Genomic DNA, 18,503 nt, shown 5'->3' on the forward strand with positions numbered 1-18,503 from the left:
GAAGGAGCTCTTTGACATAAACACCTGTTTTTGAAAAATCACACAAAGTGAAATAATTATCATAGCTGTAAAAAGAAATATGCCCATAAATAAATAACAGTAAAAGATTAGAAGCTTTCAGTCATACTAGAGAGTGATGTTAAATCAAATTATTCTGTTAATTCAACAATATATAAACTTAATTCTGACAAATTTTCTATAAAATAAAAAAGAACCATTTGTTGGGGTTGAGAGTGAAAGTGGAAGTTTTAGAAAGAGGTGAGACCAACTGCAGAATGTGCTCATCATGCATCACCGAGGCTGTCCCAATCACACCCTCTGCCTCATTACCCCCCTTACTCCCCTTCTTTCCCAGACCATAACCCCTTCTTCCATAGTAAATATCTCCTACTTACTACACATTTCCCCACCAGATTAAATGCTCCAGAATGCATGGGGCAGGGCACTGTCTTCCACACTGCCCAGTTTCCAACACCTGACTCATAGGTACCAAATGACTTCAGGATTATGAGGTTGTAAGTACTGATTATTTCCTCAATACTTGCAGTGGTTCACAGCAATGAAAATCTAAGATTTCCTTTCCCCTTTCAGAGGCATTTGAACCAGAGCAACTCCTTCTAAAATAGGAGCTGGGTAAAATGAGGCTGAGACCTACTGAGTTGCATTCTCAGATAGTTAAGGCATTCTAAGCCACAGGCTGAGGAAGGAAGTCAGCACATGATACAATTCATAAAGACCTTGCTGATAAAATGGGTTGCAGTAAAGCGGCCAGCCAAAACCAAGATGGTGACAAGAGTGGCCTCTGGTCGTCCTCACTGCTACTACACTCCCACCAAAACCATGACAGTTTACAAATGCCATGGCAATGTCTCAAAAGGAGAAGCATAAAAATAATCCATTCCTGGCTGGGCACAGTGGCTCACCCCTGTAATCCCAGCACTCTGGGAGGACAAGGTGAATGGATCACCTTAGGTCAGGAGTTTCAGAGCAGCCTGACCAACATGGTGGAACCCCCATCTCTACTACAAATTAAAAATAAAATTACCTGGATGTGGTGGTGCACACCTGTGATCCCAGCTACTTGGGGGGCTGAGGCAGGAGAATCACTTGAGAACCTGCTTGAGAAGTAAACAAGATAGGCATGATCTGGGCTGTCAGAGCCACTGTGCCGAAGCAAAAGAAAAAAGTCAGCCAGCAGCGCTCTGTGAAAAATGAAAGGAGGATGAGTCAGTGAGCCTCGAGGCTGAGATGAGACAGTGCTCAGTGAAGACCTCTCCAACATGATGACGTTTCAACTGTGATGCTAATAGAAAGGAGAAGCACAGAAAGCCCTCAACTAACAGCAGTCCACAAACACCAGCCCTCAGTGCAATGGTGCCAGGAGGCTGTGACCTGAGAAGAATAAAGGCACACAAATGACCAGAGTGGCTGGCACAGAGCAAGCAATCCACAGACGGCATGTGAGAAAAGCAGAGGAATGGCAGAGGGCAGCTCACTGATGTCCCTGCAGACCCAATCAGGGACTGTGAGGTTTACTCCAAAGACAGTGGAAGGTACTACCTATGACAGTCCAGAGAATGACAGGCTCCACCTCCTCCTTTCAATGAGACTGACCTGGCTGCTCTGTGGCATGGCTCTAACTGAGCACTGGAGGGCCGTGAAGGAGGATGGGGTAGAACCTGGCCTTTGTGTTCGGGCAGAGTCAGCAGGCCTTGCTAGGCTGGATACAGGAAGGGAGACAATCATACCTCAGAGTAACTCCTGGGCTTCTGGCTTAGGTAGCTCGTAGACCCTGAGAGGAGCTCATGGAGAGGGAAATGGGGACTTTGCCTGGGACACATGAAGCCTGAAGAGGGGTCAAGCAGATAGGTAAACACAGAGGTCTTGCATGAGGGGCACCTTCAGGGCCAGGAATGAGGGTCTCAAAGACACAGACAATATAATATTTTTAAGAGGTGGACAGGGTGGGATTATCTCTAAGGAAGACACAGTAATAAGAGAGAAAGAGGCTGGGCAAAGTGGCTCATGCCTGTAAACTGAGATCACGAGGTCAGGAGTTTGAGACCAGCCTGGCCAACATGGTGAAACCCCATCTCTACTAAAAAAATAGAAAAATTAGCCAGGCATAGTGGCAAACATCTGTAATCCCAGCTACTCAGGAGGTTGAGGCAGGAGAATCGCTTGAACCAGGGAGGCAGAGGTTGCAGTGAGATAAGACTGTGCCATTGCACTCCAGCCTGGGTGACAAGAGGAAGATGAGAGAGAGAGTGAGCGCTCAAAATAAAGCTGGAGTCTGACACTCTCTAGTGTAGAGAGGATGAGGGCAGGGGCCTTGAGAGACTGAAAATGAGACATAGAGGAGCCAAGGAAGAGTCCACAAGATTTGAACGTTTTTATAAAAAATGGGTGGGGGGCAGAGAACAATAACCTAGAATTCTGCAGAGAAGCAGAATACAAATGGGGCAGAGAGTAACTTTGGGTGGCAAAAGATGTTGAATTAAAAATTAAAACTAAGTTTTCTGAAGTGTTGATGAAGTATTTATGGAACAAGATAGAAAAGACAGGTTGGCTGAGATTGTACCTTCAAATGCCCAGTGGTGGCTACTGCCAAAGCTCTCTCCATTATTACAGAGTGGCACCCAGGCACAGGTAAAGCCCAAAGAAAAGAGGCTTCCCAATGTTGGCAATCCTCCTGCAGAAAACCTTTGACTGTACAGAAACATTTACCCAGTAAAAAGCATATGGACTTCCATTACCCAACTCTCTCCTCTTATGTAGGATTAAAATTTCCATAATCCATGCATATTAAAAACTGTAGGCTGGCTAGGCATGGTGGCTCCATCTGTAATCCCAGCAATTTGGGACACTGAGGCAGCTGAACCACCTGAGGTCAGGAGTTTGTGAGGAGCCTAACCAAAGCAAAGACCTGTCTCTACTGAAAATATAAAATTAGCCGAGTGTGGTGGTCATGCCTACAATCCCAGCTAGTCGGGTGGCTGAGGCAGGAGAATCACTTCAAACTGGGAGGCAGAGGTGGCAGTGAACTGAGATCCCACCATTGCACTCCAGCCTGGGTGACAGAATGAGATTCCATCTAAATTAAAAAAAAAAAAAAAAAAGTAAGAGAGTCCAGATGTAGTGGCTCATGCCCGTAATCCCAACATGTTTGGAGAAGGGAGCATCTACTCACGTCAGGATTTTAGGCTAGCCTGGCCAAAATGATGAAACCCCATCTCTACTAAAAATACAAATATCAGCCAGGCATGGTGGCAGGTGCCTACAATCCCAGCTATTTGAAAGGCTGAGGCAAGACAAATGCTTGAACCTGGGAGGTGAAGGTTGCAGTGAGCCAAGCCAGTGCCACTCTGCACTCCAGCCTGAGCAACAACACTGAAACTCCATCACCAAAAAAAAAAAAAAAAACAGTAAGAGAAAGCTTGAGCTGAGTCCTACTCATTGTATTTACTTTCCTAAGATAAAACATCATGAAAAACATTTACCACCAGGTGTGGTGGCTCACATCTGTAATGCCAGCACTTTGGGAGGCCAAAACGTGGGAATCACAGAATGAGGAGTTCAAGACAAGCCTGGCTAACATGGTGAAATTCATCTCTACTTAAAAAATACAAAAATTAGCCATACATGGTGGTGTGTGCCTGTAATCTCAGTTACTCGGGAGAGTGAGGCAAGAAAATTACTTGAATCTGGGAGGCAGAGGTTGCAGAGAGCCACTGTACTCCAGCCTGGGTGACAGAGCAAGACTCCATATAAAGAAAACAGAACAAAAGACATTACTCAGTAACATACTTTAAAGGAGGAAAAAAAAGGCTTACCAATTTTTTTTGCAGAAAAGTTGATCTACTGTCTTTCTTAATTTGGCGATTATGGTACACCATTCTTCCTTTGCTGTCAAAAATCACAAAAATACAAGTTTTCTCGGTGTAATGGGTTTACTAACTTGAGTTGTTAAATGTTGTTATTATTATTATATTTTAAGATGGGGTTTCACCATGTTGGTCAGGCTGGTCTTGAACTCCCAACCTCAGGTGATCCGCCCACCTTCGCCTTCAAAATGCTTGATTACAGGCATGAGCCACCATGCCCAGTCTAAATATTATTATAAAATAGGCAGTATTTTTTTCATTCCTGTGACTAAAATTATTTCTAAGATTCCAGAATGTACTTATTACTGAAACAATGCAAACACTGAACAAAAAAGGAAGAACCAGACATTCATTAAAGCTTGAAAAAACCAGAACTCGGTGTGCTCAAGAACAGCTACCAGGCCAGGCACAGTGGCTCACACCTGTAATCCTGGCACTTCGGGAGGCCAAAGTGGTCAGATCACCTGAGGTCAGGAGGTCAAGACCAGCCTGGCCAACATGGTGAAACCCCATCTCCACTAAAAATATGAAAATTAGGAAGCCATGGTCACAGGTGCTTGTAATCCCAACTACTTGAAACATGAAGTAGGAAGATTTGCTTGAACCCAGAAGGTGGGAGGATACAGCAAGCTGAGATCATGCCACTGCAGTCCAGCATGGGCAACCCAGCAAAACTCCAACTCAATAAATAAATAAATAAATAAACAGCTAGCTGGTGACATTTGCTATGGGGAGACTAGGGACATGATCTTGCTGGCAATCTAAAATTTAGATTTTTAGTAAATCTAAACAGTTTAATTCCATTTCTGTTTTGTCCCTACACCACGCCAGAGCCAAAACTAGTGAGAAAATCAATTCTATTTCTTTGAAAACGCATCTAACAATTAAGACATGATATGTATGGCTCCATACTCTAAAAGGAAACCTTCTTATGTTCTGGGTATCACGAGCATTTGATGAATGCTTGTTCAGTTGACTGGCATAGACTTGAACAATAAACTGTTTGATGCACTATGCCAAATAAATCTTGCATCTGAGAAGTGGGAAAAAGATTGTTGTTTTACTTCTGTCTACCCATTAATCCAGTATCTACATGTATTTATAATGGGTTAATACAAAGAAAATGAGTTGACTGTTTTAGAGAGTATTAGAATTTGACAACATGAATTATCTTATCCTGGAAAATAATTAATAGAGACATATTATTTCATGTGTAAGGCACCATTAAAGAAATCAATGTTAATCATTCAATAATTATTGCACATAATATCTCATCTGACTTAAGACTGAAGAAGTACCTCCTGAAGCTGGTTTATCAAGCTGTAAATCTTCAGTTATTGAATTCATAAATTCATGTCTAAAAGGTGAGAATATTTAATATTCACTAGGCAATATTTAGCAAAGTAATATCCATTAGTACATATTTAATATTTAATAACCAGGGGTGGTTTTGAAAAGAAAATACAGGCTGGGCCTGTAATCCCAACACTTTGGAAAGCTGAGGCAGACAGATCACAAGGTCAAAAGTTTGAGACCAACCAGGCCAACATGGTAAAACCCCATCTCTACTAAAAATACAAAATTTAGCTGGGCATGGTGGCAGGCACCTGGAATCGTAGCTACTCAGGAGACTGAGCTGGAGAATTGCTTGCACCCAAGAAGGGGAGGTTGCAGTGAGCTGAGATCACATCACTGCACTGCAGCCTGGGTGACAGAGCAAGACTCCCTCTCAGAAAAAAATTAAGACGATCTGAATGCTTGAGCACAACTAAATCTTCAGTTGAGGTTTCTACAGAGTAACAAAAAAAAATAATTGCAAATTGCTTCATAAGTTGCTTCATGGAGGATGTGTCCTCATAAGTAAAGTGGTAACTTGCAACACACAGCTCTTTGAAGCATACTACAAAAATCTCAAATGGGATCCTTTAATATTGCATTGCATTCAAGGCTATTTTCCTCTACATATCTATAAAAACAAACACATATTCCCACATATGCTTTAAAAATCTCAGGCCTAAAAGCAAGACATGGATACTATTTTCTTCAGCAAAAGTAACACAACATTGTAAAAGAAAATGTAAGTTGCAGCCAGTCATGTGTGGGCAGTGTTCATGTTTCAAAACCTAACATTGCCATCACTGACTTAAAGCTGGACCCAGATAAATTGAAAAGGGGAAGATAAAAAAATACATAAAATAGGCTGGGCACAGTGGCTCATGCCTATAATCCCAGCACTTTGGAAGGCCAAGGAAGGTGTATCATAAGGTCAGGATTTGTGATACACCTTCAAATGGCCCATATGAAGACTGAGGCAGGAGAACTGCTTGAACCCAAGAGGCAGAGATTTAAGTGAGCAGAGATCCTGCCACTACACTCCAGCCGAGGCGACAAGAGTGAAAACTCTGTCTCACAAAGGAAAAAACATTCCTTTGGGAAGTCCTTCTACATAAAGGTCTTCAACATGAGACTGGAGAAAAGGGTACAGGATCATCAACAGACCAGTGGCTTTTATTGTTTGAGCTGTAAGGACAAAAAGAAAAAGGGAGATCATTTAAACACAGCCTGTATTGCTCTTTAACTTTTCATTTTTCAGATGGAGTCTCGCTCTGTCGCCAGGCTGCAGTGAAGTGGTGCAATCTCAGCTCTCTGCAACCTCCATGTCCTGGGTTCAAGTGATTCTCCTGCCTAAGCCTCCTGAGTAGCTGGGACTACATGTGCCCACCACCATGCTCAGCTAACTTTTATACTTTTAGTAGTGACAAAATTTCATCATGATGGCCAGGATGGTCTTGATCTCCTGACCTTGTGATCCACCCGCCTTGGACTCCCAAAGTGCTGGGATTACAGGCATGAGCCACTGAGCCAGGCATTGCTCTTGAACTTTTATAATTTGATCTTTACTTCTGTTATTGTAATTCAGTCCAAAGAAAAATAGTGTGAGAAAAATAAAAATAACACCAAAAATGCTAATATTCTGTTCATCAAAGTTTGCAGTGAAATATCCCATTATAGCCAGGCAGGGTGACTTACCTCTGTAATCCTAGCACTTGGGAGGCCAAGGCAGGTGAATCACCTGAGGTCAGGAATTGGAGACCAGGCTGGCCAACATGGCAAAACCGAATCTCTATGAAAAATACACAACGTAGCCAGTTATGGTGGTGAGTGCTTGTCATCTTAGCTACTTGGGAAGCTGAGATAGGAGAATCACCTAAACCCAGGAGGCAGAGGTTGCAGTGAGCTAAGATCACCATTGCACTCTAGCATGGGTGACAAGAGCAAAACTCCAGCTCAAAAAGAAAAGAAAAGATTGGTAGATCCCATTACTTTAAGGCAATGTAGATACAGCCAAACTGTCTAAAGAAATCTGAACCACATTATAAAGTGAGAAAAAACATACCAGCTAATATTATTTAATACATATAGTCCTAAATGGAAGAGGTAATATTTTCAAAACATAAACATTAGTGTAACCTTATTGGACTTACAAAAATAATTTTTTTAATAACAGAAACAGAAGATTCCCCGAACTGCAACTTTTAAGCTAGCATTTATTTACTCAAGACTCAACTAACATAACAGCTATAAAAAGTCAAGAGCTGGGCTGGGCATGGTGGCTCATGCCTGTAATCCCCACATTTTGGGAAGCTGAGGCAGGCAAATCACCTGAGGTAGACCATTCCAGACTAGCCTGACCAACATGAAAAAACCCCATCTCTAATAAAATATAAAATTAACTGTGGCATATGCCTGTAATCCCAGCTACTCTGGAGGCTGAGGCAGAAGAATAGCTTGAACCCGGGAAGCAGAGGTTGCAGTGAGTCGAGATTGAGCTATTGCCCTACAGCCTGGGCAACAAGAGCAAAACTCCATCTCAAAAAAGAAAAAAGTCAAGTGTTAGCCAGGTGGGAGTGGCTCGCACCTGTAACCCCAGCACTGTGGGAGGCCAAGGTGGGTGGATCATCTGAGGTCAGGAGTTTGAGACTAGCCTGGCCAACATGGTGAAACCCCATCTCTATCAAAAATACAAAAATTAGCTGGGCATGGTGGCACTCACCTGTAGTCCTAGCTACTAGGGAGGCTGAGGCAAGAGGATAAATTCAACCTGAGAAGTGGAGGTTTCAGTCAGCTGAGATCACACCACTGCACTCCAGCCTGAGTGAAAGAGCAAGACTCCGTTTCAATGAAAAAACAAAAAAAAAGAAAAGTCAAGAGCATGGGGAATATTAAAATCAAACATAACCAACAGTCTCCCATCAAAACAGCTCCATTTATTTGCTATCAGTATGTGTTAAGGTCTATCTGCTAAACACTGATATTTGTACTATTTCAAGTGCACATTAGTGCTTAGATTTAATATCCTTTGCTGTACACTAAACTTGAATATCATACTTTCATATTACAAAAAAGTATCTTTCCCTAAGGCAATTACCATTAATAATGCTTTAAAATTATAAAGTGTGAAGATAGTTTCTATAATTTCACTTTTTATAATTTCACAACAGCTGAACATTGTCTTTAAACAAAATAATCTAATAAACCACCATCACAACAAAAGCCCCACAACATAACCAGTTTCACCTTATAAAAGCACTGATATTTATAAAAATTATCAATGTATAAAACAGTGAATTCATAAAACTTTAATAGCAAATGATTTTTACTCAGAATAGTACTAAATTAACAATATCATAAAATCATAGGCCAGGTGTAGTGGCTCACATCTGAATTTCCAGCACTTTGCGAGGCCAAGCCGGGTAGATCACTTGAGGTCAGGAGTTCAAGACCAGTCTGGCCAACATGGTGAAACCCTGTCTGTACTAAAAATACACAGGTTAACTGAGCATGCCTATGATCCCCGCTACTTGGGAGGTTGAGGCAGAAGAATTGCTTGAAACCATGAGGCAGAGGTTGCAGTGAGCCAAGATCTCAGGCCACTGCACTTCAGTCAGTGCAACAGAGCAAGATTCTGCCTCAAAAAATAAATAAGTAAATTAAAACATAAGCAAGATGCATTTATTATGTATTTATATACCCGGTATTATGTGAAGCAGTGCAGCATGCTATCAAATCTTCGAGATAGATCTTCAGTTCTCACGACCACTAAAGAGCATACTAAGCCTCAGACAGAATAAAAGACTTGGCCAAGCTGACCTCATGATCTGCCCGCCTGGCCTCCCAAAGTGCTGGGATTACAGGCATGAGCCACCATGCCCAACCAAATACCGAATTTAACAAAGCAGATAAAGAGAAATAATTAGTTTTTAAAAATTAATTAAATCCCTAACATCCAGGGCTTTGCAATAAATATGTAAATGAATCACCAATATTCATGCTGAAAGTTTAAAAGAAATGCTAACTGATAATTTAAGAAATACAATTTTTCCTTAGCTTTACAGTAATCTGGAAAGAAAGAAAGTTTCTAATATTTAGACAGACACTACAGGATGAACAGTGACTCCATTGTGTAAACACTCATGAACAAAGTATTACAGGACTTTTCCAGTTTAGACATACCATATTTTCTTTCAGATAGTTCTTCAATGTGTTTACATAGGTCAGTGATACGATCATTGCATTTCTCTGAAAATTGAGCAAAGATTGATTGTCAATAATATGTCCCTATGTCAGAGCAACATTAACATATAATGACTTATTTCCTATATTTCACATCTCAACAGTCCATATCATTTTACTGCTTTTGAAAAAATTTTTCCCTTTTTGGGTGGTTCTTATAATTAGTTTAATTGGAGACTGTAAGAAAAGTTTTAAAGTTTAATACATCTTTTTATCCTTTTAATTTCTGAAAAGGAGGAGGGCAGAAAATATCCATCAAATTAAATAACAAGGAGGCCACAACGACAATGTCTCCAGGGGTCTTTTAGCAAACTTCCTAAAACATGTCTCACTTGTGTGGAAATAAGACTTTACAGCAGCCAGTGAGGTGATGTAGGCCTGTAATCCTAGCACTTAGGGAGCAGAGGTAAGTGGATCGCTTTGAGCTGAGGGCAACATAGCAGAAACTTCCGTCCCCTCCCCCACCTTCCACTGCCCCCTCCATGTGCCCATCTCATCCAAAAATACAAAACTTAACCAGACATGGTGGCAGGCACCTGTAGTCCCAGGTACTCAGGAGGTTGAGGTAGAAGAATCACTTGAACCCAGGAGACAAATGTTGCAGGGAACGAAGACTGCAGCCAGCCTGTGCAAAAGAGCAAGACTCCGTGTCAAAAAAGAGAAAAAAAACCTTAAGAGGAACCCCAAAGCAAAAATCCCAACCCTTTTCCTCCCAATCACTGAAATACCAGGAAGGTGTAATAGTTTTGCAGCATACCTGTAATAGGCTGATAGTGACCCCCCAAGATGCTCATAACCTAATCCCAGGAACCGGTGAACATGACCTCATATGGTAAAAGGGGCTTTGCAGATATAATGAAGTTAAAGACTTTTGGCCAGGAAGATTATTCTGGCTTGTCACAGTGGGGTTGATGGACTCACCCAGATCCTTACCAGAGCAGAGCAGGTGATGGAGAGTGATGGGAAGTGTAGTGATGGAAGCAGGTACCTCCAGTCATTCAAGAAGGGCAGCACAAGCTGAGGAGTGCAGGAAGCCTCCAGGGCCAGAAACTCATTCTTCTACAGAGCCTGGGAAGGTACCTGCCCTGCTCCCACCTTGAGTCAGTGGGACTGACTTTAGAATTCTGGCCTTCAGAACTGTAAGGGAATACATCTGTGTTGCTTTTTTTTTTTTTTTTTTTTTTAAGACAGAGTTCCCCTCTTTTTACCCAGGCTGGAGTGTGATGGCACGATCTTGGCTCACTGCAACCTCCACCTTCCAGGTTGAAGCAATTCTCCTGCCTCAGCCTCCTGAGTAGCTGGGATTACAGGCCTGCACTACCACACCCAGCTATTTTTGTATTTTTAGTAGAGGTGAAGTTTCTCCATGTTAGTCAGGCTGGTCTCGAACTCCCAACCTCAGGTGATCCACCTGCCTCAGCCTCCCAAAGTGTTTGATTACAGGTGTGAGCTACCATGCCCACCTACGTCTATGTTGTTTTAAGCCCTAAGTGTGTGGTAATTTGTTGCAGCAAAACCAGGAAACTAGTATCGTAGTGAAGCCTCAAAACCCACCTGAAGGGGCTGGATGCAGTGGTTCATGCCTGTAATCCCAGCATTTTGGGAGGTCAAAGTGGGCAGATCACGTGAGGCCAGAAGTTTGAGACTGGCCTGGTCAAAATGGTGAAAACCTATCTCTGCAAAAAAAAAAACTAGCTGGTGTGGCAGCATGGCACATGCCTGTAATCTCAGCTACTTAGAAGGCTAAGACATGGGAACTGTTTGAACCTGAAGAGGGGGAGGTGGAGGTTGTAGTGAGCCAAGATTGTGCCACTGCACTCCAGCATGGGTGAGAGAGCCAGACTCCATCTCACAACAAACAACCCCACCTGAAGAAAGTTTCCAGTTCGGTCAGCAGTCCCCCACCCAATCCCCATAAGTAGACCTTTCTTCTTTATGGGTTTTTTTTTTTTTTTGGAAATGGAGTCTCACTCTGTTGCCCAAGCTAGAGTGCAGTGACATGATCTTGGCTCACTGCAAACTCTGCCTGCCTGGATCAAGCCATTCTCCTGTCTCAGCCTCCTGAGTAGCTGGGATTAAAGGCAAGTGCCACCATACCTGGCTAATTTTTGTGTTTTTAGTAGAGACAGGTTTTGCCATGTTGCCCAGGCTCTACTCAACCTCCTGGCCTCAAGCAATCCACCTGTCTCAGCTTCCCAAAGTGCTGGGATTACAGGTGTGAGCTATGGCACTCAGCACTCACCAAGGCCTTTGACAACATGCTTTTCCAGGTGATCAGTCCTTGTCTGGTCTGGCTCTGCCACACTCTCCACCACACCAAGTTGGAATCCTTAGCTACTTTTCAGAAGAGGAGGGTGTGTACTTTAATCCCAGCTCGATAAGGTTCATATCTGCATTTAACTCATGGAACCTGGCTGTTTCCCAAGCCCTGGAGAAAAAAAGGGTCTCTCTGTAAGTATGATACAAGGTGAGCCAAGATCATGCCACCGCACTCCAGCCTGGGCTACAACAGCGAGACTCCATCTCAAGAAAACAAAAACAAAACAAAACAGACTCCATCTAAAAGAAAAACAAAGACAAAACAAAAACAAATGTGGCAAGGACTCAAGATGGCGCTGTGAGAACAACCCAGGATTGGAGCTCTCGTTGAATCCGCAAATGGTGAGTCGGAGCTGCATTTGCAGACTGATCTTTGTTGCCCACAGAACGGGGAAACTCCCAAGTATAAAAAAGACACGAGATGCCAGGCAGTAGGTCTGCCTGGCGAAGCCGGCAGCCGGGGCGGCGGCAACCGGCCCTACCCAGCAATCCCCACAGGGCACGCTTGTCCGGGTGCCCTGTTGAACCAGCAACCTGAGACTTGAGAGGGCTGGACTTGAGACTGAATGAGACTTGGACAGTAGGCCAGCCCAGGGGATTGCAGGGACAGATCGTTTGGGACACCCAGTGGGACGAACAAAACCGCAATTTCAAACCATCCCGAGCAGACAGTCCGAGACGCTCTGTGGGGGAGGGGCGTCCACCACTACCGAGGCCACCCGTCCCTACTGAGATACACGCCCACTGCTGAGGCAGCCTGCCGTTGCCGAGGCAACACGCTACAACGAAGAGACTCCACTGCAGGGCATGGCGGAGACCACAGCAGAGCCTGCAGGAACAAGGCGAATCACACAACAGCAGGGCGGAGCCTCAGCAACCAAACAGTGGCTAGTCTGCCTTCTAGCTGGGCAGGACACCTCATCGGACATGGAAAAATAAAGCCCGAACCCCCCAACACAGAGCATTTGAGAAAAAAAGGTTTTTTTTTAATGAGCTCTGTTGCAGCAGAATCAAACATAGCAGCCTAACAGCCCTGAATGAACAACAGAGCTCAGCTCAGCAATTGAGCTCCAAAAAAGTACAGACTGTCTCCTCAAGCAGCTCCCTGACCCTTCTATATCCAAAAGACTGACATTTGGCAGGCATTATCCTGGGACAAAGATAGCAGAAAAAGAAACGGATAGCATCCCTCACTGTGCCACAGCTGCTAGAGGTGCACCCCAGACAAGCAGGGCCTGGAGTGGACCTCAGCAGTCATACAGCGAAGGGGCTAGGCTGGTAGAAGGAAAACCAAGTAACAGAAATACTTCATCATCAACAATCTGGGTGTCCACTCACAGACCCAATAGAAAAGTCAGCAACTACGCAGACGACAAGCGGATAAACCCACAAAGATGGGAAGAAACCAGAGAAAAAAGGAGGAAAACACCCGAAACCAGAACACATTGCCTCCTAGAAAAAACCAAAACTCCTCACCAGCAAGGGAGAAAAGCTAGATGGAGAATGACTGTGATGAAATGACGGAATTAGACTTCAGAAGGTGGATAATGAGAAACTTTTGTGAGCTAAAAGAACATGTATTAAATCAATGCAAAGAAACTAAGGAACTTAAAAAAAGATATGAGGAAATGATAACAAGAATGGATAACTTAGAGAGGAATATGAATGAATTAAAGGAGCTGAAAAACACAATACGAGAACTTTGCGAAGCATGCACAAGTTTCAATAGCCGAATTGACCAAGCAGAAGAAAGAATATCTGAAGTCGAAGACCAACTCAATGAAATAAAATGAGAAACCGAGATGAGAGAAAAAAGCGCAAAAAGGAATGAACAAAGTCTCCAAGAAATGTGGGACTATGTGAAAAGACCTAATCTACGTTTGATAGGTGTACCAGAAGGGGACGAAGAGAATGAATCCAAGCTGGAAAATACTCTTCAGGACATCATCCAGGAAAACTTCCCCCACCTAGCAAGACAGGCCAACACTCAAATGCAGGAAATACAGAGAACACCACAAAGATATTCTGCAAGAAGAGCAACCCCAAGGCACATAATCGGCAGATTCAACAAGGTTGAAATAAAGGAGAAAATACTAAGGGCAGACAGAGAGAAAGGTTGAGTTACCCACAAAGGGAAGCCCATCAGACTCACAGCAGATCTCTCGGCAGAAACACTACAAGCCAGAAGAGAGTGGGGGCCAATATTCAACATCCTTAAAGAAAAGAACTTTCAACCCAGAATTTCATATCCAGCCAAACTGAGCTTCAGAAGTGAAGGAAAAATAAAATCCTTTGCGAACAAGCAAGTACTCAGAGATTTTGTCACCACCAGGCCTGCTTTACAAGAGCTCCTAAAAGAGGCACTACACATAGAAAGAAACAACCAGTACCAGCTATTCCAAAATCACACTAAAAGTTAAAGAGCATCAACATAATGAAGATTCTACAACAACAGGCAAAACAGCCACTTAGCATCAAAATGGCAGTATCAAATTCACACATAACAATATTAACCCTAAATGTAAATGGACTAAATGCACCAATCAAAAGACACAGACTGGCAAATTGGATACAAATCCAAAACCCATCAGTGTGCTGTATCCAGGAAACCCATCTCACATGCAAGGATACACAAAGGCTCAAAATCAAGGGATGGAGGAAGATTTACCAAGCAAATGGAGAGCAAAAAAAAGCAGGAGTTGCAATTCTCATCTCTGATAAAATAGACTTTAAAGCAACAAAGATCAAAAGAGACAAAGAAGGCCATTACATACTGGTAAAACAAGAAGAGCTAACAATCCTAAACATATATGGACCCAATGCAGAAGCACCCAGATACATAAGTAAAGTTCTTAATGACTTACAAAGAGACTTAGACTCCCACACAATAATAGTGGGAGACTTTAACACTCCACTGTCAATAGTAGACAGATCAACCAGACAGAAAATCAACAAGGATATCCAGGGCTTGAACTCAGACCTGGAGCAAGCAAACCTGATAGACATTTACAGAACTCTCCACCCCAAATCCACAGAATATACATTCTTCTCAGCACCACATCACACCTACTCAAAAAGTGACCACATAATTGGAAGTAAAGCACTGCTCAACAAATGCAAAACAACTGAAATCATAACAAACAGCCTCTCAGACCATCGTGCAATCAAGTTAGAACTCAGATTTCAGAAACCAACCCAGAACCGCACAGCTTCATGGAAACTGAACAACTGGCTCTTGAATGTTGACTGGGTAAACAACGAAATGAAGGCAGAAATAAAGAAGTTCTTCGAAACCAATGAGAACGAAGACACAACATGCCAGAACCTCTGGGACACATTTAAAGCAGTCTCTAGGGAAAAGTATATAGCAATAAGTGCCCATATGAGGAGAATGGAGAGATCCAAAATTGGCACCCTCTCATCAAAATTGAAAGAGCTAGAGGAGCAAGATCAAAAATACTCAAAACCCAGCAGAAGACAAGAAATAACTAAGATCAGAGCTGAACTGAAGGAGATTGAGATACGAAACACCCTTCAAAAAATCAATAAATCCAAGAGCTGGTTTTTTGAAAAGGTCAACAAAATAGACAGACCACTAGCCAGATTGATTAAAAAGAAAAGAGAGAACAACCAAATAGATGCAATAAAAAATGATAAAGGGGAAATCACCACAGATTCCACAGAAATTCAAACCATCATCAGAGAATATTACAAACAACTCTATGCACATAAACTAGTAAACCTGGAAGAAACTGATAAATTCCTGGACTCCTGTGTCCTCCCAAGCCTAAACCAGGAGGAAGCTTAAACTATGAATAGACCAATAACAAGGTCAGAAGTCGAGGCAGCAATTAAGAGCCTACCACACAAAAAAAAGCCCAGGTCCAGATGGGTTCACAGCCGAATTCTACCAGACACACAAAGAGGAGCTGGTACCATTCCTTCTAAAACTATTTCAAACAATCCAAAAAGAGGGAATACTTCCCAAATCATTTTACGAGACCAACATCATCCTGATACCAAAACCTGGCAGAGACCCAACGAGAAAAGAAAACTTCAGGCCAATATCCATGATGAACATAGATGCAAAAATCTTCAATAAAATATTGGCAAGCCGAATGCAACAGTAAATCAAAAAACTTACTCACCATGATCAAGTAGGATTCATCCCAGGGACGCAAGGCTGGTTCAACATACGCAAGTCTATCAACGTAATTCACCACATAAACAGAACCAAAAACAAAAACAACATGATTATCTCAATTGACGCAGAGAAGGCATTTGACAAAATTCAACAGCCCTTTATGCTAAAAACCCTCAATAAACTCGGTATCGATGGAACGTATCTCAAAGTAATAAAAGCTATTTATGACAAACCAACAGCCAATATCATACTGAATGGGCAAAAACTGGAAGCATTCCCTTTGAAATCTGGCACTAGACAAGGATGCCCTCTCTCACCACTCCTATTCAATATAGTACTGGAAGTTCTAGCCAGAGCAATCAGGCAAGAAAAAGAAATAAAGGGTATTCAAATAGGAAAGGAGGAAGCCAAATTGTCTCTATTTACAGATGACATGATAGTATACCTAGAAGACCCCATCACCTCAGCCCAAAAACTCTTCAAACTGATAAGCAACTTCAGCAAAGTCTCAGGATATAAAATCAATGTGAAAAAATCACAAGCATTCGTCTACACCAATAACAGACTTAAAGAAAGCCAAATCAAGAACGAACTGCCATTCACAATTGCTACAAAAAGAATAAAATACCTTGGAATACAACTCACAAGGAACGTAAGGGACCTCTTCAAGGAGAACTACAAACCACTGCTCAACGAAATCATAGAGGACACAAACAGATGGAGAAACATTCCATGTTCATGGTTAGGAAGAATTAATATCGTGAAAATGGCTATACTGCCCAAAGTAATTTACAGAATCAACGCTATCCCCATCAAGCTACCATTGACTTTCTTCACAGAACTGGAAAATACCACCATGAACTTCATATGGAACCAAAAGAGAGCCCGCATAGCCAAGTCAATTCTAAGCAAAAAGAACACAGCGGGGGGCATCACACTACCGGATTTCAAACTATACTACAAGGCTACAGTAATCAAAACAGCATGGTACTGGTACCAAAACAGAGATATAGACCAATGGAACAGAACAGAGGCACCGGAGGCAACACAACATATCTACAACCATACAATCTTTGATAAACATGACAAAAACAAGCAAGGGGGAAAGGATTCCCTGTTTAACAAATGGTGTTGGGAAAACTGGCTAGCCATGTGCAGAAAGCAGAAACTGGACCCCTTCCTGACACCTTACACTAAAATTAACTCCAGATGGATTAAAGACTTAAACATAAGACCTGGCACCATAAAAACCCTAGAAGGAAATCTAGGCAAAACTATCCAGGACATAGGAGTAGGCAAGGACTTCATGAACAAAACACCAAAAGCATTGGCAACAAAAGCCAAAATAGACAAATGGGACCTAATGAAACTCCGCAGCTTCTGCACGGCAAAAGAAACAGTCAATAGAGTGGATCGGCAACCAACAGAATGGGAAAAAATTTTTGCAGTTTACCCATCTGGAAAAGGGCTGATATCCAGAATTTACAAAGGACTCAAACGGATTTACAGGAAAAAAACAAACAAGCCCATTCAAAAGTGGGCAAAGGATATGAACAGACACTTTACGAAAGAAGACATATATGAGGCCAACAATCATATGAAAAAATGCTCATCATCACTGGTCATCAGAGAGATGCAAATCAAAACCACATTGAGATACCATCTCACGCCAGTTAGAATGGCGATCTTTAAAAAATCTGGAGACAACAGATGCTGGAGAGGATGTGGAGAAATAGGAACACTTTTACACTGTTGGTGGGAGTGTAAATTAGTTCAACCATTGTGGAAGACAGTGTGGCGATTCCTCAAGGTCTTAGAAATAGAAATTCCATTTGACCCAGCAATCCCATTACTGGGTATATATCCAAAAGACTATAAATCGTTCTACTATAAGGACACATGTACACGAATGTTCATTGCAGCACTGTTTACAATAGCAAAGACCTGGAATCAACCCAAATGCCCATTGATAATAGACTGGATTGGAAAAATGTGGCACATATACACCATGGAATATTATGCAGCAATCAGAAATGATGAGTTTGTGTCGTTTGTAGGGACATGGATGAATCTGGAGAACGTCATCCTCAGCAAACTGACACAAGAACAGAAAATGAAACACCGCATATTCTCACTCATAGGTGGGTGATGAAAAATGAGAACACATGGACACAGAAAGGGGAGTACCAAACACTGGGGTCTATTGTGGGGAAAAGGTGAGGGCCAGTGGGAGGGGGAGGTGGAGAGGGATAGCCTGGGGAGAAATGCCAAATATGGGTGAAGGGGAGAAGGAAAGAAAAGCACACCGCCATGTGTGTTCCTACGCAACTGTCTTATGTGCTCTGCTCATGTACCCCAAAACCTAAAATCCAATAAAAAATTTAAAAAAAACACAAATGTGGCATGGCAAATAAAATAATTACTGTGTTAAATACAGTTTCGTAGAAAATAAAAGACAATACAATAAGCTGTCTTTTTAGATTAGTACAATTGTTATTCTTATTTTACAGCTAAAAAAATGAGTTCAGGCCAAGTGTAATGGCTCACATCTGTAATTACAGCATTTTGAGAGGCTAAGGCAG

At 42.3% G+C, this 18,503-nt stretch overlaps 1 protein-coding gene across 50 annotated transcripts in view; it reads right to left on the bottom strand.

Moving 5' to 3' along the window:
* LOC100398245 (uncharacterized) overlaps positions 1 to 18,503 on the bottom strand; it is a 159,394-nt gene that overhangs the window by 52,649 nt on the left and 88,242 nt on the right. For 30 of the 50 annotated variants that reach the window (XR_013522656.1, XR_013522655.1, XM_078338805.1 and 27 more), the window contains 8 exons: positions 11,701 to 11,886; positions 10,392 to 10,595; positions 9,995 to 10,083; positions 9,399 to 9,464; positions 7,939 to 8,036; positions 6,915 to 7,008; positions 3,834 to 3,906; positions 1,046 to 1,115 (listed from right to left, as the gene is read on the bottom strand). Coding sequence is in view for 1 of the 50 variants with exons in the window: in XM_078338850.1 (XP_078194976.1) it covers positions 3,834 to 3,906; positions 6,915 to 7,008; positions 9,399 to 9,464; positions 9,976 to 9,982 (240 nt within the window). In the remaining 49 variants the exon portion in view is untranslated. Of the gene's footprint in view, positions 1 to 1,045; positions 1,119 to 3,833; positions 3,907 to 5,182; positions 5,242 to 6,914; positions 7,009 to 7,938; positions 8,037 to 9,398; positions 9,465 to 9,975; positions 10,084 to 10,379; positions 10,596 to 11,700; positions 11,887 to 15,925; positions 15,981 to 18,503 lie in introns of all 50 variants that reach the window. The other 20 variants (XM_078338840.1, XM_078338834.1, XM_078338830.1 and 17 more) reach the window with 15 other exon arrangements.

The sequence above is a fragment of the Callithrix jacchus genome, chromosome 9 (assembly GCF_049354715.1).
Source record: "Callithrix jacchus isolate 240 chromosome 9, calJac240_pri, whole genome shotgun sequence".
Classification (NCBI taxonomy): Eukaryota; Metazoa; Chordata; class Mammalia; order Primates; family Cebidae; genus Callithrix; species Callithrix jacchus.